This window comes from Cydia splendana, chromosome 26, assembly GCF_910591565.1.
Source record: "Cydia splendana chromosome 26, ilCydSple1.2, whole genome shotgun sequence".
NCBI classification, from domain to species: Eukaryota; Metazoa; Arthropoda; class Insecta; order Lepidoptera; family Tortricidae; genus Cydia; species Cydia splendana.
Genome location: NC_085985.1, coordinates 785,508 through 812,363, shown reverse-complemented (window position 1 = coordinate 812,363; position 26,856 = coordinate 785,508). Strand labels below are relative to the sequence as shown.

At 37.1% G+C, this 26,856-nt stretch overlaps 1 protein-coding gene across 3 annotated transcripts in view; it reads left to right on the top strand.

The window, feature by feature from the left end:
- LOC134803314 (uncharacterized) overlaps nucleotides 1–26,856 on the top strand; it is an 81,342-nt gene that overhangs the window by 15,406 nt on the left and 39,080 nt on the right. For all 3 annotated transcript variants that reach the window (XM_063776096.1, XM_063776097.1, XM_063776098.1), the window contains exon 2: nucleotides 3,228–3,611. In XM_063776096.1, coding sequence (XP_063632166.1) covers nucleotides 3,232–3,611 — 380 coding nt within the window. In that variant the 5' untranslated portion in view covers nucleotides 3,228–3,231. The remainder of the gene's footprint in view (nucleotides 1–3,227; nucleotides 3,612–26,856) is intronic.

The window sequence follows — 26,856 nt, the reverse complement described above, 5'->3', positions numbered from 1 at the left end:
CAACAATTATTTCATTTATCTGATAATTAATGCAATTGGATTCTACGAATGAAGGTCGATTAAAAAAATAGCGTCACGTGGATCTCAACCTCGGAGTAATTAACAATGGAGCCGCCATTAACAGGCGTTCCCCTCTGTCGAAAATAGGCGGCCAATGGTCAACAACTTGTCAACCATATGTATGGACTGACGTTTATCTGACATGACGTACCTATACATTTGATGTGCCCCTCCCCCGCAAAAAACGGCAGACTATTTTGCACCGAAAATTTTAGACATGGCGTCTCCGTTGGTTATATCCTCTAAGATCTCAACGGTTACAATTTTATGAAAACTGTCACGCGATAGAATGTTCCTAGAACGCTATATATACACAATTGACTGCCTTCATATACATAAATATGTACATATGTATATACATTAAATTGTATAGCCGACATGAAGTCAAATTAAAAAAAAAGTCAAGTGCGAGTCGGACTCACTCACCGAGGGTTTCGTTCTTTTTAGTATTTGTTGTTATAGCGGCAACAGATATACATCATCTGTGAAAATTTCAACTGTCTAGCTATCACGGTTCATGAGTTACAGCCTGGTGACAGACAGACAGACGGACAATGGAGTCTTAGTAATAGGGTCCCGTTTTTATCCTTTGGGTACGGAACCCTAAAAAGAACTGAAAAATCAAGGTCATGTTCTTGCGCCATCAAAAAAAAAAAAGTTAGCAATGGGTAACTCTTTTAAAGGAGGACGTCGATGCATTGTGATGTCCTGTGGGCGCAGCACGGTTCCATTTTTATCGTCTATCACTATGCGCGTCCCTTTCGCACTTACATACTTGTTAGAACGTGACAGGCATGGTGACAAGGGATATAAACGCGACCGTGCTACGCCGTCTGATGTCAGTTATTTTATAAGTATCTAACAAATCGTATTACCTTTTCATAATGCGTACCTAATATATTTCGACTAGCTTGGCAACCATATTCCTTGAAGTATTTTTTTTTTTCAAATGGCGCCAGCATAAGTTTCAACCTTGTTTTAGTTTTTACGAATAATGTCAATTTTTTATGGCCCTGGCCCCAATTTCACCACGGTGACAGGTGCGACAATTGTAAAATCACTGTTGCTGACGTCACAGGCATCCATGGGCAACGGTTACCACTTACCATCGGGCGGGCCGTATTCCTGTTTGCCACCATCATTGTTTTATTAAAAAAAACTTTATTATATCGGAAAAAAACAGATATTTCTATTGCGAAGTTTCTGACAATTGTCAAGATTTAGAAGAATTGTAGGTAATTCTTGACAGGTAATGAGTTATATGTCGGAATTTCGTGACAATTGTAGTGTTTTTGTGACAATTGTCATAAACTTAGCAAGAGAAATATCTGTTTTTTTTAATAAAACAATGATGGTGGCAAACAGGAATACGGCCCGCCCGATGGTAAGCGGTAACCGTAGCCCATGGATGCCTGTGACGTCAGCAACAGTGATGTTTTACAATTGTCGCACCTGTCACCGTGGTGAAATTGGAGCCAGGGATCTTAGCTCTTTAAGTCAATTATAGGACAAAACTAGAGAGTTGTGAGTATCGTTTTCGATAACAAACCTTCCACAGAGAGACACAGACATATTAAATATATTAACAACGGGTCACTCACGTATTTTAAGTCGAAATGAAGTGAAACATGTCGAGCGTTTTTCGATTTAAAATACGTGAGTGACCCGTTCTTAATATATTTAAGTAATATGACCGTTTTCGCTCCAGTATATCTGCGGGCTCAGCACGGTTCCATTTTTATCGACTATCACTATGCGCGTCCCTTTCGCACTTACATACTTGTTAGAACGTGACAGGCATGGTGACAAGGGATAAAAACGCGACCGTGCTAAGCCGCCTGATTACGAATATTGAGTCGGTTTCAGATTATGTGGTTTGTGAGGTGTCCGCGGTTTCCGAACCTTGTCCTGAATTTGTTAATAGTTTAATATTATGTAAAATCATACTGTTCTAGGATATTTATCTAACTAGGTGTTATCATGTATTAACCGAATCCAATAGTGGTCTTCTTGCCTTAAAACTTTAAGTTAGCTCATTTTACAGAAAGGAAACATTCTTTTATTTTTTTAAAGATACAAAACTGCATTTAAAGATTTTTTCCGGGAATCGAACCGACTAAAAACTAAAAAAAAAAACTTAATATTCGGTTTTATGCATATTTTGTACGACAGACGAGTGTAAAACCTAATTAATGTTTCTTGGAGAAATTTTAAAATGAACATGAACTGTATTGAATAGTGGAATAAAATAGCAAAAGTTTATTTTTATTTATAGTCTGTTCGATTCCCAGGCGATATAGATAAGCGATTTAAAAAAATCTGTAAATGCTGTTCCGTTAATTTTTTTAAATAAAGAAATTTTCCTTTAAGTAAAATGAGCTAAGTTAAGGTTTTAATTCTAAGGCACTTTCCCTCCAGCCTCCAGGGCCCATTTTTATATCCAAGCATCACTGTTATAGGTACATACTTAGATTTTTAACCTCCTAAGTCCTAGAATTATTTTGCAGTTTTGAATTTGGAACCGTCTTTCATTCCATTATAGTTCAAAAATCGATTTGATTTTTTTCCTTTTTAAAGGACATTGGGACTTAGGAGGTTAAATATGCCTCCTTAGTCTAGCCAAATCCGATAAAATACAAATTCATCAATTTGTCTCTGGCACACGAAGTTTATTTTTATCCCAACGAACATAACATGCGCAGTTTTTGCCGCTCAAGCAAAACTAATAAGGCCGTACCGATACCAGATACCAGAAATCTGGTATGTTGACATTGTCTTAAATTTCAAATGGCGCGGAAAAAATGTTTAGAGAAATCAAATATGATGGCCTACAACGATGTTCTAGGAAATGTGATATTTGAAGCTGGTATTTACTTACCCAAGAATAATTAAAAATGGATGTGCTAGAATCGGGTTAAGATTCAGTCAATTGAGGAATGTTTATTATAAGTTAGCACTTTGCCACGAGAAGTATATTTTTAAAGTTAATACCTACAGTACCTACCTGAAACTACCCGGGTAGTTAGTAGGTACCTTTTATTGTTTTGTTCACACAAGGGTTTCTTCTATTCTGTGTTTGACTCAACCACTGCATTTACCCTTCAAATTAATCGAGAACTCTTCTAAACCTTAATACATCTGTTCATAATTTTCTCTTTTCTTTCCAGGGCCATGGAGCTCAAAACGCCCAAAGACAAGAAGATATCGAGTTTCACAAAACTCCTGTCGCGCGGCAAAATGTTCCGGATACCGATTCTCATCCTCTTCCTTTTGGGTAGCACTAGCTGCGACGACAGCGAAGACGAATTCCAATTTCAAATTCAAAATTCGAATTCCGAATTGCAAAACACAAGCTTGATGGAACACTCGCATAGGCACGGACGTAATACCAGTGGAAAAAAAGATTTGAGTGACATTAAATATTTAAGACGGCGTTTAAATAGGGAAATAGTGAATTTTGTGATGACTGACTATTTGGTGGATGGTGAGGTGGAGAATCGTGTTCACTTTAATGGGATTACGGCGAAGGAGACTTATGTTGGCGCGAATGGGTGAGTTGAGCTGGCAACATTTTTTTGTACTTTCATCAGATTAAAAAAAAATTGAGATTGTAAAGGCCATGTTACACGGTAACCAATCGAGAAAGTCAAAATACAGAATTTAGGCAATGTAAATAAAAAAATTATAGAAAAACTATGGTGACCCATATTCTTCGAATTCTAAACAAATTAAAAAGAAAACAAGTGGCCTTCATTACTAATTTTACAGTACGTCTGGTGCTACATTACGACACCGGTGCTACAATAAGCACATTACGTCACTACGTAGAAAATTTAAAGGGCCATATGTACCTTAAAATGTAGTACGATACACCCGCGAATATGCATTCCTATTTTTCGTAGTTGTATCGTAAATAGCAATTATATCACACACATATTGCTTTATCTACTCTGATAAACCAGTTCTTAAATACTAAAGGCGGATCTGTTGTAAAAATTAATAATTGCATACATGTTGCCAAGAATGACGTACTGTCCCCGGGTTGCCCCGGGTTATCGCTGTTATGACGGTTGTATGTCGGGTCGGATAAATTAAAATATTTTATAAATCATTATATAATGCAACTCACGGGTCAAGACACGTGGAACTTATAAATAATTTAATATTAAAACGTAAATTAAATATCATTTATTGTTTACACAATGCCTATGCCTTGGTGTTGACATAAACTTTGCACCAGTTTCAATTCGCAATTCAACGCGGTAACGCAGCGAGTGTGATGGGCACCTTTGCGCCGGGGGTAGCGCGGGGAGGCCTCTTTCAGTAGTTAGGGTTCCGTACCCAAAGGGTAAAACGGGACCCTATTACTAAGACTTCGATGTCCGTCCGTCCGTCCGTCCGTCCGTCCGTCTGTCTGTCACCAGGCTGTATCTCACGAACCGTGATAGCTAGACAGTTGAAATTTTCACAGATGATGTATTTCTGTTGCCGCTATAACAACAAATACTAAAAACAGAATACAATAAAGATTTAAATGGGGCTCCCATACAACAAACGTGATTTTTGACCAAAGTTAAGCAACGTCGGGAGTGGTCAGTACTTGGATGGGTGACCGTTTTTTTTTTGCTTTTCTTTTTCGTTTTTTTTTTGCATTATGGTACGGAACCCTTCGTGCGCGAGTCCGACTCGCACTTGCCCGGTTTTTTTATATTCCTTGTTTTATTTTAGATATATATTTAGGGTTGTTAGTTTCAATTTAGATTATTCAGAACCGGGTTGTTTTTTAGGGTTCCGTACCTCAAAAGGAAAAACGGAACCCTTCTAGGATCACTCGTGCGTCTGTCTGTCTGTCCGACCATACCCCCCCTTTATCTCCGTAACTACGGGGTCTAAAATTAAAAAAAAATACGTTATATAGTTCTTTACCTATAGGTGACAGGAAAACCTATCAGAAATTTGCAGTCAAGCGTAAGTCGGACTTAATTACTTAGGTTTTGACCCGACCCCTACGGGTTTTTTAAAGACATTTCATTCACGTTCCACATAAAAATATATATTTTTAAAAATTGGGTTATGTACGGAACTCTTGGAACGCGAGTCCGACTCACACTTGACCGGATTTTTTTAATTTTCTTAACCAGGGATACAAAGTTCTTCAGTCAAAATCCTAGATTTACAATTTAAAGGATTGTCTTGAGAAATAGACATCTGCCGGGAATGCAGAGTACGCTGGATCGAAACATGTCTTGCGAAATTAGGCAAATAATCCGTCAACCATCCGTTATATACATATAGTCTGTCAAGCCATTTCCGTCAATAGAAAAAAGCAGCAAATTTAAAAAAATGGCGCAAAGGGTTATCGTCCCATAGAAAATTCGCACCTTTTTCTACTGACAAAGTTGTTTGACTGCTATATACCGGGTGTGGCCTGTAACACGAGCAAATTAAAACATAGATTGTACTCCTCAAACGGGGACACTTTTGTACAACAACTTAAAAAAATAATGAAGTATTTAGACTCCCTATTTTTCATACAAAATAAATATTATCCTCAATGGACGCCATCGCCACGTCATATCATTGTGATTGACGTTGCTTGTCACGCCTTAAACATAGCAAAATTCGCAATATATTGCGTCTTAGAATTTGCTTAGAATAAACCACAAGTTATTTTTAAAAGTCGCTGTACAAATGTTGGGCAGTATGAGGAGTACAGCCTACAGTTTAATTTTTTGCTCATGTTACAGGCCACACCCGGTATAATATGTCTGAGTCTCATGGTACTTTAATTGATACTTAAAGTAAACATAAAATATAAATAATATAACTAAATAGGATTAACATGGTTTATCAGAAGTCACAGGTTATCCGCAATATTAATTATATATAGTAGTTAGTGTTATCGTTGCAGATAAACTGTAAACAAACAGCTTAAACATAAAATTGTTGTCTGAGAGAGATCTTTATTAGCGTTTATCGCGGCGCCTGAAGTAAATAAGGTTCCTTTTGTTTATTACATAGGGCTTGTGCACAAATCACGCGAGGTTCGATAGGGGGAGGATCACGAAAAAATCACGACAGATCACGTTGGGGGAGGGCGGTATGAGGAGACCTCACGTGTATTTTTCACATGAGTAGATACTTTTTCTCGGTTTCGTTAAACATAAATCTTCACTCCGCACTTAAAAATAGCGAGTCATCAGTCATCAACTCATCACATTCATAACGAAAATAGATAAATAAACTAGATTTTCTATATACAATACTAATATTTATCTTAAAATTAGGTCGAATGAAAAAATTTCAAAAAAATACATGTGAGGTTGTGTGGGGGAGGGGGGTAGCCAAAAACCTCACAAAATATCACCAAGGGGGAGGGGGGCTCAAAAAGTAGCCGAAAACACCTCGCGTGATTTGTGCACAACCCCATAGGTAATATAGGTATATCACAATGGTCAAAAGCTTTATATTTTCGATCTGATATCTATTTCATGATGACTGGGAAGCGCTGCATCGCGCTGGTGGCCTAGCGGTAAGAGCGTGCACCTTTCAATCCGGAGGTCGCGGGTTCAAACCCCGGCTCGTAACAATGAGTTTTTCGGAACTTATGTACGAAATATCAGTTGATATTTACCAGTCGCTTTTCAGTGAAGGAAAACATCGTGAGGAAACCGGGCTATTCCCAATAAGGCCTAGTTTCCCCTCTGGGTTGGAAGGTCAGATGGCAGTCGCTTTCGTAAAACTAGTACCTGTCAATTCTTGGGATTAGTTGTCAAGCGGACCCCAGGCTCCCATGAGCCGTGGCAAAATGCCGGGATAACGCGAGGAAGAAGATCTAATTCATGATGTTATGATATGAGCCGGGATTTGGAACCGTGACCTCAGTAATCTAAAAATTGTCTTGTTCCTAGATAGTTTGAGATCTAAATCCGACAAGTGTTTCTAGTGATGTAACTGCACCGTTCCGACGCGATCTATTTATACACACAGATAGAAAACTACAGTGCACAACCGTTTGGAAGGTCCATAGTCCAGGGAAAAACGATGAGAATCAATTTTTTAACGGTAAATAAATTTAAACTGATATAAATGTCATAGGTATATTAAATAAAGTGACGAAGCCCTGAAGTGGTGAAAATAACTTAAATTATTAAATTTGTTCCCAAAGTTATGCGTAGGGAGTTTTTTATCGAATCCGCCAATGCTCGCGCTTTCGTTCCCAGTCCCAGACATTGGTTTCGAAAAAAAATTTTTTATCTTTTTTGATCGATTATTTAAAAAAAAACTGTACAAATAGCGAGTTAAAGTTGTTTTTAGTAAAAAAATATTTTATTTTCCACAAAAAAAAAAGTTTTGTTTTTAGCATCTCAGTGCATCCGGCACAAAAAAATTAAGTACCTACCTAGGTCAAAGGATATTAGGATTTATCCTTTATACATATTCCAAAAAAAAATATTTTAATTATTTTAAACGAAATTCACTTAAGAAGACATTTTTCTTATTAAAAAGTATGACAAGTAGGGGTTATAAAAATCCAAATTTTGTGTGATGTAATTAATGGACGACCTCATGCCACTTTCATGTAATTTAATAATGTCGCCTTAAAATGAGAGCTTAATTTTACTGCGATTGTATGGCGGCGGCTAGGTTTATGTGACTTGAAAGTGAAATATCTGTGTGTTGTAGACTGCGGGGGCGGATTGCATCCGTCAACAGGTGCATCAGGAGTGCATGTTTACGTTCCTACGGATCGCTATCTTGACCTTGCCTGTTGGATTGTTAGCCGTAGACACGAGAGATACCTGGAATATATGTCTCTTCGAAACTTTTTTGAAGTGAAAACTTCTTTAGCGGCGCTGTGCACTTTTTGTGATGGGGAAAAAATGTTAAACTCGCAACAGCGTAAGACGTAAGACGCTTCGTAAGACGGACACGTGACCCGATCGAAAAACGGTTACAATATCATTGAGTTTCACTTCTGCCGGCTCTCCCGGAGTGCAACCCGTTGTTTTTTTTATATGAAGACCATTTTACACAGATCGATCTTGTCCCACAGTAAGCTCAGTATACATAAGATTTGTGTTGTAGATACAAAACATACCTATAATACAATAGCTATGGTATCTATATTTTTAATTTTAGAAATAAAAACACTAAAATTAAAACTACTTGTAAAATAAAACACCCTATGAACCCCATTTTACCCTGAGGCCTATGTCCACAAATGAAAATCTCAACAACAATTACTTAAATATAGTAATAAATAAATATAATACATAAATTACATAATTATTAAATTACTTATAAAATTAAATTATTAAAATGGTTGGAACAATAAAATTTAAACTGCATGAATTATGAAAAGTCTAGTCGCGTTTAACTGATTGTTTTTGTTGTAAGTAAATATTATTCATAAAATACTAAATCTATTAATAAAAAAAAACATTGCATGTTTTGTAAACTAAATGTAATATTTATTGGAATAAATAGCTCTACTACTACTACTAATACATGAACCATAGTCTAATAAAACATGGTCTTCCATTCCCAGAGTGACACGGGCCTACGTCACAACAACATGGCCGCTATATATAGCGCTATCGCATATTATCATATAGCGCTGTCGCATGATGACGTAGGCGCGTGTCAGTTAGGTGACCTAGAAAAGACGGGAATGGAGTACCAGGCGGAGTATATTATTATACCATGACATGAACCCCATTACGCTATATAATATAAATTCGTTGTTAATTAATTAACATCATGATGGCCGAATGTCTGTAACATATACTAAAACGAAATATTTGAAAATAGGTACTAGAGTTAGACCAAGATAAGTCTGCAACGATTTTGATAGCACACGCAGTGCAAGTGTTATTTTAAACGTCAAACTTCTATGAAATGATGATGTATAAATAAGTTATCTTGATCTAACTCTTACTCTTTACGGCAATACTATTTTTATTAAATTAAACTATGTATACAACCTCTTTTACATTTTATTTTTATCAAATATCAAATATCAACATTTATTCAGCAAATAGGCCACAAGGGCACTTTTACACGTTAATATTGAATTTACATACAAGCAAAAATAATAACAAGACATTAACAATTTTATAAAATACAAGTGACACTGGCATCTTGCACGCCATTAGAACGCTTAAAAAAATAAAAGCATTTTCTTTTTAGTGGCATCCGAGAAGTTTTTGACACGTTGTAGCCAGTTAACGCTATTTTTATAAACGAAACAAAAAGTTTCATTACAAACAGGTTAGATAACATAAAAACTTTATTTACAGAATAGATGTAAGAAAGCAAAACTATTATTAGTTTTAATGCGCGTTTAACTGTTAAACTTTTTAAATGTATTAAGCCACTATGATTATGCATTTTATGATTGTTTTTGTTGTAAATTATTTTAACCCAGCAAGTAACATTGTAGTTTAATTATAAATACACATTCTCATATTATAGTCAGAGTCCCTGGGAGACCGAGTTTTGCTCGGAAAACATATAAAAACTCAAAAATGCGCGCTTTCCCTGAGATATGACCTAGCTAGATCAATTATTTTCGCCCCCGAAAACCCCCATATAGCAAATTTTATGTATCCAAGAATTGCTCATTTAGAGGTATAAGATTTTACTCGTAAAGTCACATGCAATAATAAATATGTTACTCTTCGAAGGCCGCAAAAATATGTGACACGCTCTAATGGCTCAAGAAATAAGATCATCAGATATTTTTGCGGTCTTCGTTGTGTAACATATTATTGCAGGTGACTGTACACTGAAGTTCACATAGATTTTTTTTTAACTTTGACAGCTCATGAAGTCATTGGACGCGAAAAAAAAACACGCCAAAAATTATATAATCGCGCGATCAGTGACAATGGATGGACAGTTTTGCCGCTGACTTACTCCTTATATCACTTACTTAGGGTTCAAAATTGCTCAAACCACATGTCTAATGCTTACAATTTTTCAGTTGCATTTCATTACGCCTAATGACTATTACGTTAAAGTTCATTTTTAGTTGTTTACGATGTAAAGTCGAGTTGTAGTAGTTGACATATGACAATGTCGGTTGCCAAGTAGCACGATTGTTTTTTTTTTTCATCTTTACATTAGGTAATGGGAGTCGGTGGCAAAGACGGCGTAAAGACGTTAAATTTAAAAAGTAAAAATGTAATAAGTAGTTATTTGTTTTACAAGGGGACAAGTTGTTGTTTAACCCTTCGTGCTAATTGATACCCAAGATTGAGAAATATCAAAATCTAACCACGTGTAGAGCGAGTGATTCAAAAAGCGGATTTTGTAAGTTGCGAGGGTTTTAAGGCACGAGGGTTAAACAAAATTTGCTACCGATCGAGTCAACACACATTTTGACGTGATAACGTCTTATAAATCGATGAACACCGGTAACATGCACGAAAAAGTGCCACGTTGTGGACAGATCTCCAACGTTGTGGACAGATCTCCATGGTAACGTTATGTAATGTAAATGTTTTCTTATGACGTTATCACGCAAAATTATCGTCCGTAAACTGACTTTACAGACAACCATATTTTTTTTTACTATAAATCACGCGTCTATCGTTTGTTTAGGTACTTATTTAACTAAACATTGTAAGTAATGTTTATTTATACATATTAACAAAATAAAGGATTCACGCCACACAGGATACGGAAAGCGTTTTATCACCCGCCATCTTGATTTAAGTAAACAAGAAATGGCTGCCATTAACGATACAAGCAAACTATTGAAGGTAAATAAATAAGCTGTCTAATTCTGAATGCGGTGAATCTAAGAATATTCTTTAAACTATAAATCAAACTGCAAATAAGCTTTCTAGACATTTTAGTGTTTGTTCTGATAGTAAAGCAGTTGATGTAACCTATACTCTGTATCTTTAGGTATTTAAATAAAAGTAAACAAACAATTTGGACATTATCTGGTAGTTATAACATTTATTAGTTATCCAACCAAATACTAAACCACCTGGATCAGTCACTGAACGACCTGACTTTAACCTACATTATTTTGATCGTGTAATGTTTTCATCTAGCCTCAACTGGCTTAAGGAGCTATTTGAGGATAGATTTTGTTTACTTTTATTTAAATACCTAAAGATACAGAGTATAAGAATGTGAAAGAGGTGTGATGAAAATTACTTATCAAGTTATTACCGTGAACACGACCAGTACGGATATATATGATTCGATGGTCGTTCTTGTCTAAAACTCTGTCTTTCTAATATCCCACGGTGTTAAAAAGTGACAGTTATTTTATCACGTGGATAAAACCATCCATAATACGCCTGCTGGAGCAACACCGGTGTGAACGACTAGGTTATTTATTATTATTAATATATGTGCAGATTAATCATGTGTTTATTCTTGTTAAAGTTCCTATTAATGTTATCTGGATGGGTTTTCCGTGAATATGTTTTTAACTTCGTATACCGGGAACTATGACGTGAATACGAATGAAAACATCCTTATGAAATTCGCGTAAGTATGATTCTTGTAATATTTTAGTTCAATTTACGTACTTCCTTTAGATTGTATAAGGAAACGTTAATAAATAAGTAGGTATAGGTAAAACGTAGTGCTGGTTATATTCTCTTTGGGTATGGATAGGTACATACTAGGTAGGTACATAGAGTCTGTCCAAGCTAAAACTTCACTATCCTACCTTTCCTACATATTTTCTAATTTAATTTTATATCAAGTAGAACAGAAACGACTGCAAATGATACTATTAACGCATTCACTGCCAGGGGGCGTGGCCTAGGAACAAACTTGTATGACGGTGGATTCACATGTGCGTCGGGGGCAGTGAATGTGTTAAGCTTAAAGAAACAAATGGAAATATTCACTGTCTTAAGTGGGACTTGAACCCACGACCACTAGTGCTCTGCCATCTGAGCTACCAAGACCTTACTAGAGACAGTGAAATTTTCCACTTTTAATTTATTTTGTCACTTATTCAACAAACTTTATTATACGTCCTATACATTTTTCATGTAAAACTTCTATCGCTCTATATTCTTTGTACCTAAGTATACCTAACATTTTAGCAACGAAAACTAGAACTAGACATAGATATACATAGATATGTTACGTAAATGTTCATGCCAAGCTTCATGCAATAACTTCGATTGTATGGGAGCGGCTGGTTCCTGTGTCACTTAAGCCCTGAGTTTTTAAATAGTTTCTGCAGACTCTACATTTCACGGACGGCGCGTGTGCGCGGGAGTTGAATTTCGCTCAAGGCCATGAATTCGCGAAATAATACCCATGCGCTAAAATACGGTGCACTGATTAGCTGTCATAAGGCTGTGTGTTCACGGACGCGGAGATGTGGGGAATCAACCAATAGGTATACTGTATTCATATACCTATTAATGTTATTTATTCTGGAGCAGTGATTAAAAATAGTCGGGTTTTGACCGATTTGTTTGTTCGATCGTATAATTGTGACGCTATCTATGAAAAGGACCATATGGTTGATGGCTTTTGTTTTTGTAAAGGAATATAGTTACAATATAATATATGCAAATTGCAATGTAAAGAAAAAGAATAAGTAATAAAATATCATAGGCAGGGTCACTACCCACTAGGCCAGACCATAGAGAAATATAGTAAGAATAGCTCACTCCATACATCAGTTTTGATACCAAAACGACTATTATTTTCGCAGTCGACATCTAGCATCGAGTAGCGGAATTATCAGTATCGCTACTTGATACTAGAATTCTCTAGTGTCGCGACTCACGAAAATTGTATTGAACAACAATTTACAACGAATATTAAAAGCAGAAGGAGTTGAAAATAGAGTTCCGGTTAATCCAGTTATAATATTAGCTGAAAATTGTTGAACATTAGACTTTTCGGTCGTCGGAACATCTATTGTCAAGTAGTAGTAGGTACTGATAATGCCGCTACTCGATGCTAGATGTCGACTACGAAAATAATAGTCGACTTGGTACTAAAACTGATGTATGGAGTGAGCACTCTATGTATTTTTTTCTCTATGGCCAGACAAAGTGTTCAAAAGTCATGTTTTAAGTGTTCACCCTAGTTTAGCGAGTGGGCAGCAGTCAAGGTCGGCCGTTATTAGCATACCTAACGGGAGCTTGTTGATAGCGTTACGTGTGTGCGCGAATTCACAGTACATACATAGGTCAAAAGCTATTTTTAGGAAGCGATGCTACAAATATTAAAAAAAAAAACGGCCAAATGCGAGTCGGACTCGCCCACCAACTTGTACAAGTATTAAATTAAATTCGAGTTATGAACTCGAACATAGAAATAAAAGAAAGTTCCAAATTCAAAAGCGGCAAAATTGGCTTGGGTCTTACTTAGGTTTATTAAAAAAAATAGTTAATAAGGATATAGGTAAAAACGTAGCTAATGCCCCCCATTTGTATGTCGTAGGTACCTACCTGATTATATTAGCTAAGACTGTAAAAGTTTTGTAGACGCACACAAGAAAATTGTAAGTACCTACCTAATTACCAAATTAACAATTATATTTATTCACAAGTTCCAAGTTCATACATTTCACCTCATAAAAACCCTTGAACGTATATTGTCATTGAAATAAGACATAAGTCTTAAAGCTCATAGGGTTTATTACTTGTTTAACTGTGCTAAAGAGTTTTGAACTCTATGGTTTAAGCAATAAGGAGGAAAAGTTGCAGTTGATTGTGCACGGTGGGCGCTCATATGAGAAGCCATTATGAAATGGACGAAAGGAAACGTGGATATTCCGATTTAGGCACTTTATTTACGAAAATTTTTTTCTTGATAATCGAACTAAGTGGTTTTTAGAATTTTTGTTGGTTTGATATTTATTTGATATTTATTCGGAGATAATTTTACAGCATTACAGCTATATGTAATAGTAAAGCATACTGACGTAAGGTGTATTCGGGTAATACCGAATGTCGGATAATTCCGAAATTCAGATGAAAATCACCCTTAATTCCATCATAATAAAAGTCTGTTTTCGGAATTATCCGACAGTTTTCGACATTCGGAATTACCCGAGTAAACCTTATACATAAATTTATTAAATGCTTAATAACTAAGAACTTAGTGTACTATAAAATGAGGTAAACACTGCATGCAAATTAAAATGTATTACCAAACGAAATTTAATAACGAACTAATTACTGAACTATGGACTATTTTGTGAAGCTGACGTTTAAGCTTGTTTAAGGGGCCCACTGATTAACAGTCCGCCGGACGGTATCCGCCTGTCAGTTGTTCGGAACTGTCAAAATTTTGTTCTAACTGACAGGCCGATACCGCCCGGCGGACTGTTAATCAGTGGGCCCCTAGGAGTGCAAAACATATCAATTTTGTTATAGTTGTTATGCAACTTACATAGTCTTAGGATGGGGGAATTAGAGCCAAGGACAGTCCTTCGGAATGGCGGAGACAAAAGGTTAATAGAGTTTCTAGGATATCTAAAAGGTACAATAATTAATATAGGTAGGTAAGGTACAATCCATACTAATATTATAAATGCAAAAGTGTGTCTGTCTGTCTGTCTGTTACCTCTTCACGCTTAAACCGCTGAACCGATTTAGTTGAAATTTGGCATAGAGATAATTTTGAGTCACGGGGAAGGACATAGGATAGTTTTTATGTCGGGAATCATCCCTAAAGAGAGTGACAAGGGGGGGGGGGGGGTGGAATTGAGAGAGTTAATGAATTGCCTGATCACTGATTGAAACGTATGCTCAAATTGAATGATTGCTATTACACTTTATTCAGGCGCTATGCTTACACTAGCTGCTGTTACTGATTCCACGCAGACGAAGTCGCGGGCAAAAGCTAGTAATTAAATAAGTAAGCTATAGTGGTTGATGGTCGTACTAAGTGGAAATTTTAGTATTCTTTGTGATTTGATGGTCGAACCAAGTTGGATTCTTGATATATTCTTATAGTCCGAGTGGTCGGAAAGTGAAGAATTAAAATTCCCTTAAAACCACGGGGCTGTAGGGAAAAAACGAGTGTGAGAGTGAAATGTGTGCTGTAGGTTACAGTGTTGGCCGAACGTTAATTGCAATTAACCATTAACCCGTACAAATTGAACCGTAAACGGTAAAAGACGGTTACAGTTGACGGGTTAATTTGTACTGGTTAATGGTCAAAATATTCAATTGCATTAACGTTTCGGCCTGGTAGGTTATAATTCAGGGATGTAACGGATGTGGTTTTATCGGAACCGAAAACGGAAACAGATGTTTTCAATTTAGTTTAACGGAACCGAAAACGGAAACAGAACCGAAAACGGAAACGAAAACGGAACCGGAACCAGAATCGGAGCCTGACTTTTTAACGATGTAGTAACACATACGATTTTAATTTTAATAACACGAATAAAATGTACGCCGCCGCCGCGCGAAACATTGACATCCGTTATAACTTCCGTTTCAAACATAACGGAACCGGAACAGAAACGGATGTGTAATACCAAACGGAAGTTCCGCCTTAACGGAAACGGAACCGGAGCTCCGTAACATCCCTGGTTATAATATGGAAAGTCTACATTACGCATGTCCTTACCTCGGGAGCGGCGCAGGCAAAAGGCCCGCTTGATTTCTTTGCGAGTGCACCCACTCAACCTAACCAGTACACGATATGTATCGTACCTACTGTACAGCAGATATATACAGGGTGTTTTTTCAACGTTACTCTGCTTGGTGGATTTGTAGGTCATACTGAGCAACTCACACGAACTCGTCGCCAAAAAGCCGCTCCCATACAATCGTAGTTACACTCTCATTTTAAAAGGACAGGAATCAGTTGCATACTTGGCTTGAACATTTACGTAATATATGCTACATATACATACATATAGTACAAAGAAAATAGAGCGTGTAGAAGTTTTATCCGTAAAATTTAAAATAATGAAAAAACCCAATCACTACACCTTAGTAAACAATGTCCCTCGCCGCGTCTGTCTGTTTGTGTGTTTGCATGTTTGTTCGCGATAAACTCAAAAACGACTGAACGGATTTTCATGCGGTTTTCACGTATAGAGTGATTCCTCAGGAAGGTTTAGGTGTATAATTTGTTAACCCGTGCGAAACCGGGGCGGGTCGCAATTAGTATTAGATAAGATAACATCAACCTACGGAACACCATTTTACTTTACCACATTTAAATTACCACACACACACACACACACATTACAACAATTACTTTTTTTTACCACATTTAAAATTTTTTCGTAATTAATGAAAAAAAACTCAACATTGAAAACTTGTTTGATGACTCTGGATATAGGCATTATCAGTTATTTCGACTGCCTGACTAATAATAATAATTGATTAGCCAGCAAATAAAATGGTGCCCGGTTTTCAAAACATAAACAAACGTCTGCTCCATTTCCAAAGACATTTTCCCGCTCTAATCTGCATTGTCTATGCTCGCTGTCAACGAACAAAACACCCCAGCGAGTACTAATAAGTGTTGCCAACGCGAAGAGTCCAACCTTTTAGCAAGAAATATAAGGTAAAAAAGACTAGATTTTAGGCTTTGTAGAAAATTTTAGAATTCTTTGCGATTTGATGGCCGAGCAAAATTAGAATTCTTGATATTCTTAAAATAGTCCGAGTGGTTCCTTCACTTCCAAATCCATACTAAATTATTGCCATGTTTAAGCATTTTACGTCAAAAATGTGACAGTTACGTAGGAAGTGGCGCCCTCAATAATTTTCTAATATTTTGTCGCACTGTAGGCTACCAGACCTAATACTCCTCATAGCCGTTCGACTCGTCATGAAGTGTTTCTATAATTACACCCCTCGTGACACTTCGTTGGCGTTAACTGCGCCTCTGTTTATTTTATTTTTAAGGTGAAAAGGTTAAAAATCGTTGATAAGCTAAAACTGAATGAAAGGACATAAAAGTTTTAAATTGAAGCCCTGTAAAACATCCATAACTTAAAATATTTATGTAGTTATTCATAAACGCGCTACAAACCTCAATTAGCTAATAATCGTTTGTCCTTATCTGTCATTTTGACTTATGTATTTGTAAGAAAGGGATAAAACATAATTTAACAAAATCGGGCTCGTAAAGTTTTATGAATAATCTTTTGAAAAACAACGAACATAACTTGGCATAATAAGTATCTACACGATATCAGGCGTGGCTCACTCCGCGATTTCGTCGCTTTGCTACAGGTAGCTAAAAGTACATCCGTTCGGCCCCAATTTTGGGGTTTCCCATAAGCCGCGCGTGGCGCTGTCGCCACCTAGCGGCCATATCTGTGCTGATCGTAACAGACGCGTTTTGTTAGAGAGTGAGTCTTCTGTACCTAGTACATACTATTATTTATTCTGTGACGATATCATAGTTCTGTGTTCCTGCCGGTGAGGGGTCAATCCAAAATTGGGAAAACAAATCTGCTGTCTCATACATTTCGGTGAAACAGAGTCAATGTTTTCTATAGAATAGCTGATTGTTATTTCGGGGTTGGCCCCATGGTAAAAGTTGTACAGTATGACCTACATATTCACCTCTCAGATTTTTTTTTTATATAGACATTGGTCACAGATTACAAATCATCCTGTATGGTATTGACAAAAATGAAAGACATTTTTAAATCGTTCAATTAACGTAGCTAACGCAATACTCCTACGTACAAAATATTAATTATCATTCCCTATAACTAACGCTTGTGAAAGTTATCTTCCGCTTTCTTTTTATTAAAAAAAACAATCGAACATAACCTCAAAACCGAAATAACATAAGTTCCAAACAAACAAACGTGTATTTATGCTTTTTGAAATTCGAATTCCGTTTTAACGGCAACGCCCTAAGCGTGTATTAGTAAGCGTTGTTTATCAAATTCAGGGACAAGTTAAATAAAGACCCTCAATTTCTACAATACTCTCAAACTGAGGTCCGCGATTGATTGCAATTAAGCACATATTACAGATAAATAAAAATACTTATTAAGTGATATCCAGACAGGCCTGATCAAATCTGTCGATTTGATCAGGAAAATAATTGGCGCCAATCTCATCTAGCGTCCACACGTACACAATTTAATCACCAATTTTAGAACCATAAACAAACGCACGTACAAATCCTAGCATTCCATAGATACTATGCAATGAAATCAGCGAGCCAAATTGCCGTTTGCGTCCGTACCTCCTGATTCGATCGGGCAATTTAATCAGATTGGCGAAAAATTTACTAATCTGGATACGCCTTTACAGTACAATGCCGTTATAAAAGTAGGAAAAAATTAAAAACTAATTATATTTATTGAGTAGTACGTCTTTTATTTTATGTATAGGGTTATCCTCAGTATAGGTATTCATTTATATTTTTTTTAACTTTATACAAGTTGACAGTCTAAGCCTAAGCGCGCACCACGATTTTAGTTTTTGCGACACGATTTTAGAATCGCGCTGTAATATATCGCAGAAAATTCACTGCGCGCACTGCGATGAAAAAGTCGCGGTTTGTTCATTCTCAACATGGATTTCGTACCAGTCGTTTGTCATGAAACGTTGTCTTTAATATGTGATCGCTGTATGACTTTGAGTATTTATACCACAAAGGTGATCTCCTTCTATTTCCATAATTAAATGGTCAACATCTAGCGTCTTCAGCAGCAGGTTCCGACATGTTGACGCTTGGAGAGCGATATGCCGACTGAGGTCCGGGTGCGATTTTATTATCGCAGTGCGCGCGGGGCCATACAACTCCGTATGCCGCAATTCACTTTGCGACAATCGCGTCGCGAGCAGTCGCGGAAAAATGTGACAAATCACAATTTTAAAATCGCTGCGATTTTTTTGTCGCATATGCGCGCACTGCCATATAAACACATACGTTACATTTCTGCGACTAAATTATCGCGCGACAAAAGTCGTGGTGCGCGCTTGGCCTTATTGATATAACACTTTAAACTCTCGCGTTTTGTACACATATTTAATTACACAAACGGGTCTACCGCGATATAACAGTTTCGGGTAGTTTAGTGGTGTTTTATTAGTATCTCTGTTGACATTTGCTGGAACGTCAGTCTTTCCGTGACCACAGCTGGTGCAACTCAGCTGAAACGTCGGAATTTAAGATAAAAACAATGAAATTATATCGCGGTAGACCCGTTTGTGTAGTCTTATTGATTTTCTTGTCTTCGGTGCAAGCGTTCTCAATCAAATCGATTATTTCATCATCGAATCGATCCGAGCTCGAAATTAAAAATAAATAATTAAGATCACTGAACGCATCCATTAGTGAAGTGTCAATTTATTCGATTTTTAATGAATCGATAGCTAAACTTGTTCCATGTTGTACGGACTAACGGACCATAGAGTATGTAGGCGTGAAGGTTTTATTTTTTCAAACTTTTATTTTACTTGCAATGCTTGTATTACTTTGTATAGTTTGCCAAGCCATTTCCGTGACTAGAAAAGGCGGCAAATAAAAAAATTAGGCGCGATGTGTTGTCCTCTCATAGAAAATTTGAATTTCGCGCCTTTATCTACTGACAAAGTGCCGTGCTATGCATTGCATGCATTCTTACTGCCAAATTTGTGCACAGTTAGCGTGGTCAGAGTCTAGTTTGCATATGACCACAGAATAAATAATAGTACTAGGTACAGAAGACTCACTGCCCGATTCGAACTTTGAGATACGTCAATCAATACATCTAGAAACGATATGGATTAGATGTGTCAGTGTCAAAAGTGACGTTTTTGTTTGAAGAACCGTCACATTTGACACTGACATATCTAATCCATATCGTTTCTAGATCTATTAACTGACGTATGCTAAAGTTCGAATCGGGCCGTCGTTCTCTAACAAAACGCGTCTGTTACGATCAGCACAGATATGGCGGCTAGGTGGCGACAGCGCCACGCGCGGCTTATGGCTAGCCTCTAAAATTGGTGTGGAACGGATGTACTTTTAGCTACCTGTAGACCGGATTCATCCTGAGGGTCGCAAAGTTGGAATCTCGACACAATGCGAATTTTAATTCGTTTGTGGTGAGCGTTCCGACTGACCATCTAGCGACCTTCACCAAGGAGGAGTTTTGGCCGAAAGGTGTCAAGTTTCGGCGGTTCCGCGGCCGGCTCCCTGACACTGCGGGGTTGCGTAATGTATCGCAACCATAATGGATATGTAGTGTTTAGTTTTTTAAAGTTTAGTTATAAAATATATTTTTATATAATATGTATGCTAGTTTTAAGGTATTTATGTATGGGCCATTAGTTGCCTGAAATAAAGATTTTCATTTCATTTCATTTCAAAGCGACAAAATCGCGGAGTGAGCCACGCCTTCCTACGGTATTACAATAACAGCTATTGTTTCTGCGCCGATCGGCCGTTATAAGATTCAATCCAGCTTTTTATAGAAAGCTCGGCGAAAGCTGTGAGGCTATGACAAAGCACAATATTCGCAATACAAAGTCTCTGTCGCTGTCTCACGGATCACTTACATGTAGATAAAACATGAAAGCACCGTTCAGATTCAAACTAGGTACACCAGCATTCTAGCATAAGTTGCGTTCTCGCGCGCGAGTCCATACTTGAAGTCGCGCTTGATGTATGGAGTCGCGCGCGAGAACGCAACTCGTGCTAGCAGGTCTGTTGTAGTAATGCGGCGCGACATTTGGCGCTAGCAGCAGCAAGCAAACGGTGACACACGGTCGCGTGCATGGATATGGATAGAGTTAGACTCAGAAAAGTCTGCAAAGATTTTGATAGCATACGCAGTGCAAGTGTTATTTATACGTCATCATTTCATAGAAGTTTGACGTTTAAAATAACATTTGCACTGCGTGTGCTATCAAAATCGTTGCAGACTTATCTTGGTCTAACTCTACCTATATTTTTCTTCATGTGCCCTTGTGTGTTTTTATTTTTATTCCTTCTTGGACATATATTTTTGTAATGTTTTAATTTAACTTTATGTGTTATCATCAGTCGTGGCATCACCAAATCGGCCCTACGGAAAACCAGCGCTGTTTCATAAATACTTCATAAACGGAATCTGCAAGTGGTTGTCTACGGTGCGCCTACTCGTTGATAACTTTTCAATATTTAATTAGTAACATACTTTTTACTTAGTACAATTTTTTTTTTTTTTTTTTTTTTTTTTTTTTTTTTTTTTTTTTTTTTTTTTTTTTTTTTCAGTGATTAAAACATTTATTTACATACAATATATATACAGTGGTACTACTAAATTAGTTCTTTGAAATAGCAAAAAATACGCAAGTAATCGTTTATGCAAAAGTAGGTGAGTATCAGTTCATTTTTTGTCTACATAGGGGCTGTCCATAAATTACGTCATCGATTTTTGACGATTTTGGACCCCCCCCCCCCCCTATAATCATCCAAAAATCATGCTTCAAATGACCCCATTTCCTCCTACTTCATGCTACCGTCATCCGATGTCCAGACCCCCCCCCCCCCTAATTTGAAATGACGTAATTTATGAATAGCCCCATAGTATATCTCACATATTATTTGATGGCCTCCTAGCCTAGTCAGTGACCTTGCCTACGAAGCAGGAGGTCCCGGGTTCAAATTTTGGATAGGCATTTATTTGAGTTTATAACAGATAAGGCTTGTGTTGTTGATATTAGACGACGATAATATTACAGATAGATACCTATTTATAAATATGAATACCTACTTAAACACATAGGACCTCCAGTTTCGTAGGTAGGGTTACTGCGGACTAGGTTAGTAGGCCGCCAAACTATACTATATAACATGGTTACTTTATGTTTGAGTCTGTTCGGAAAGAGAAGAGTCGTGAAATGTATTGGGCCCCATACCTACATTCCACGACTCTTCTCTTTCCGCACAGACTCTGTCATACGGTATCTAGTTTTTTTTTCCCAGACCACAGCAACTAAATATAATGCTTTATAAACAATCTGTGGTCAAATTAGCGAGCGCCATGTTCCATTATAAAAACCGTTACCGACCCATAGAGCAGTGACACTGGCCACACAGAAATTAAAAAGTTAAGCAACAGGAAACGTCATTTTGACTTTAAGTTGCACTGATTGACACGTTCGAAATTCGAATGTGCGGGCGGAAAAATGTAATGGGCTTTTGAAGTCGAGTAAGACGTTGACATCTAAAATCATTGAAAGATTAGTACCAATTTCGTGTCTGCTTATGAAATTTATTAGTTTTCTCGCTTCTCGTTTAATAGAGTTAGACCGAGAAACGTCTGCAGCGATTTTGATAGCCCACGCAGTGCAAGTGTTATTTTAAACGTCAAACTTCTGTGAAATTATTACGTATAAATAACACTTGCACTGTGTGGGCTATCAAAATCGCTGCAGACTTTTCTTGGTCTAACTCTACAATGTTTTCAATTGTTTCTGCACTAATTCACAAACCTCAGAGCGTTTTCACATTGTACGAATTTAATAGGTCCTCGAAAATAAGATAAAGGTTTCAGAAAAAATGATGTGAATAAAACATATCTTCATATTAAAGGTGCCGATGGATACGCTCTTTTGCTGGTATGACTTTCATATCGTATGAAGGTATGGAACCCTCCATTCTGCGTTTAGTTTGGTCGGTGCTTTTTGAAAGCAGCCATCTGAACTTTAAAGAGGGAAAATCTATGACCTGTTGAAAGTCAAAACAAATTGTTATTTGTATTCGATATGACTTGGCAACCCACCGGCCAGCAACGCTCAATTGAAACCATAGACAAGCAAAGTTACATAAGAGGCACGTGGATGCGCGGCAATTGGCCAAACGATTCTGATTCAAATTAATTGGCCAACTTTATGTTCTTATTGCGTGAGGAGCGTTCTTATACCAGTATAAAAAGACCTATCAATTATTTATGTATGATACAAAAAAAATTGAAATTCAATAAAATGAACTAATGATGTAATGATTATGGCAACACCAATTGATTTGTCTCAACAATCACATTGTTGTAAGATTTTTTGTTCTCAAGTCCATAACAAGAAAAATAAAAGATTTTTTGTGTTTGTTTAGCCCTATGGTTGACTGGTAGATAATGCATTAAATTATTTTTATGCAGGCATTAAGTCCGCCATCTGTCATTTTTATTGACCGAGCGAAAGCGAAGGTCTCCGTTTCAGCAAGGGCAAAAATTCTTTCATATGTCCAGATGTACTTCTCTACAGGTCGTATTTATCAACCGATTCGCGTGATAATTGTTTTTTAGTCAATTCAGTTTTTAGAAATTCAAAAAAATGTCGGTGCCATGCGGGTTCTCGGGGTTTACAGCTCACAAGGTGTATTTTGAGCAATGAAATTTAAATATATAAATATTAAATAGGTACAGTCGACGTCAAAGATATGTTTACACTTTTCGCCGTATTACAAAGGAGTAAGGTGCAAAAGTGTAAACATATCTTTGACGTTGACTGTATACTAGTTAGAGTGGTCCTTCGACTCGCCGAATGTTTGGAATCACACACCTGCGCACGCGACCACACACATTCATTCTCAAAGGACGTACCTATGTGTGTAACACTCACGTGGAATCTTGACATTTGGTTCAGATGTGCAAGATCATTTTTTAGGTGGAATAGTTATTATTTATTAAGCGTTTTAGTTGGTAACTTGGTAAGTTAATGTATGGTTGCGTTTTGGTCGTTATTTATGTATAATAATAAATAACGATAGTCTGACTACAGTCATCTACAGCTCAAAAATAACCCCACTGTACTTACTGCACGCATTTGACGTCAAATAGGTATTCTGCCCGATTCGAACTTTAAGATACGTCAATTAATAGATCTAGAAACGATATGGATTAGACGTGTCAGTGTCAAAAGTGACGTTTTTGTTTGAAGAAACGTCATATTTGACACTGACATATCTAATCCATATCGTTTTTAGATCTATTAATTGACGTATCTTAAAGTTCGAATCGGGCCGATTGTAATGCCGCGCAAGAGGTTTGACACATCACATTTTATTTTAGCCAATCAAAACTTTTATTGAAAATCACAACTATTTTAATAGCAAAATATGTTGGGTAATATTCAAAGCTGCGGGGGGGGTATATTTCAATGAAGAAGGGATAACTTTCAGCTATTATGTGTCAGATAAGTTGATGATGATGATGATATCCTGTTATCCCTCATCAGGGACATAGGGCTCTCAGAAGGGATTCCCATTCTTCGCGGTCCAGCGCGGCCTCCTCCAGCTCCGCCCAGCCGAGGCCAACTGATGCCGCCTCCTTTTCCACTGTGCGCCTCTGGTACGTGGGCGACCTTGCCCTCTTTTCCGGGAATTTTCCAAGTCAGCTCTTGCTTGGATAGGTGGTCGTTTGGCCTTCGTAAAACAAGTCCTATCCAGCGCCATTTCCGCAGAACTAAAGTTGGTCAAGCATATCTTGTCAGTAGAAAAAGGCGGCAAATTTGAAAAATGTAGGCGCGAAGGGACTTCGTCTCATAGAAAATTTGAATTTCGCGCCTTTTTCTACTGACAAGATTTGCTTGACGGTCTATATCTCCTAGCTAAAGGGTTTTCAGATAAGTTAGTGTCAGTAATATTGTCCTACCGTTTTTCGAAGTCAGAAATGTATTGAGAGCTTCATCTATACATATTCCGTCGCTGTTTTTACCGTACAAGTAACGTATCTTCAAATTGAAAAGTATGAGTCAAACGGCAAAAAACGCATACCGCTGCCCGAGGGCGAGGCGATGAGTAATAATAGCTTTAGTTCAGTTATCTAAGGTTCACAATTGTATTCTAGACTTTTCTACTTCTAGGCATATTCATATTCATATTCGTTTATTAATAATAATTCATATTACATGTCATTTTACAATGTTACATCAAAGTAGGTATAGTACAAAATGAATTTAATTTAAAATAAAATTAATATTAGAACAATAAATAAAATGTCAAATAAAGATATAGGTACCTACGGTAACATAGGTAATAACTTAATTCATAAAGTCTGCAAAACTGTAGAAAGTGTGCTCTACAAGTGTGCATAGATAGGTATTAGCTTCTAAGCTAATAAATGTTCATAGGTGGTTTGACGTTTATGGCAGTACATGCACACTTAACCTTAACGAAACTTACTTAATGAAACTTACAGAAAAAGAGCGTACTCCCATCTTAAATGGCGGCAACGCACTTGCGACGGTGTCAATGGGCGATTTCAATAGGGGATATTACTGCAATGTTCTGCCGCCAGAGTGCAGCACTACCGCCTCTATAAATAGTAAACTCATAGAGTAACTTATACATACTGTGCCTTAAACTCTTTTGACAAGTTTTCACAGACAATAAAATATGACATTGATGCATCAAGGCGGTTTGTTACCAAGGGCCTACCGCGAAACGCGAAAATCGAAATCTAGTTATCTGCCTCTTTATCGAATACGTAAGAGTGATAGAGAGGCAGAATTAAACCGAACTTTCGATTGTCGCGTTTCACGGTAGGCCATGTGATTGACGTAGTGACGCATGATGTGTCATTGATGATGTCAATGAGGTTTGTTAACTGTATGTGCTAGTGGTGCTATTACTTACGCAGAGCTTTGCCTAATATTCCCTATTGTGATTCGACTACTTGTTTGCAAAAAGGTGTCAGATGGAACTGAGAGCTATCAGATTGAATTCAAATCAAGGATAATATGATATAACTTAGGTACAGATATAAGTTCTCTTTCTATCTGACAGACGTCCGTGACCATAGACATCATATTTTCATGTATCAGATGTTCTAAATTCAAAATGAGAACACGCGACCAGCAGTCTGCGCCCGAGTTCAAAGCTCTTCGTTTTTTGCAAGCGTTCGCCAATTCACCAAAAGTCTTAACCGCTTAAAATCTACAATCTAAATTCAACCCTAACTTGATACAAAGAAAGTTGAAATTCGAAATAGACCTACATTAAGTTAGGTGTTTATAATAAGTTTGAGTTTCTGTCAGTCACGCTTGAAGTAGTAAGTTTTTTGAACACATTGAGCTTTATGACTTCTAAGAAGTTGTATGAGACAGCTGTACTTAATATTCATATCACATACATACATATGGAGCTGGTGTGGTTTAAATGGTGTGTTCCACCATAGAAAAACATTTTTTACACAAATTGACTAAGCCCCACGGTAAGCTCAAGAAGGCTTATATTGTGGGTACTCAAACAACGACATAATATAATATATAAATACTTAAATACATAGAAAACAACCATAAGCGGTATCATGGTCGCAAATTTATCACCTGTCATGCCATGCGTCACTTTCGCACTTAAATATTTGTTAGGGGTCATCCATTAATTACGTCACACGAATTTCAAGGTTTTTTACCCCCCCCCCCTTGTCACACTTGGTCACATTTGGCAAACCCCTCCCCCCTGGTGTGACGTCACATTTCTTCAACGAAATCGGCAAATATTTATTGAATATTTTATTACAATATTTTTGACAAAAGAAATATTAGTAATTTTATAAGTTTATAACCCAAAACTGATTAAGAAATTAAATTAAACGAAGAAAAACGATTATCGTTTGAAAACCTTGTTATTTAAATGATAATTAGCGTATAAAATAATTTAAATACATTTTCGGTTACTGATGAAGTTAAAGTGACGTCACAAAGTTTATGACTCCCCCTCCCACTTGTCACAACATGTCACATTTTCTTGACCCCTCCCTCCCCCTAAACGTGAGATGTAATTAATGGATGACCCCTTAGAACGTGACAGGCATGGTGACAAATGATAAAGAGCCGACCATCTTAGCCCTACATGACTCAGATGAATTAAGCAACCAAAAATTTT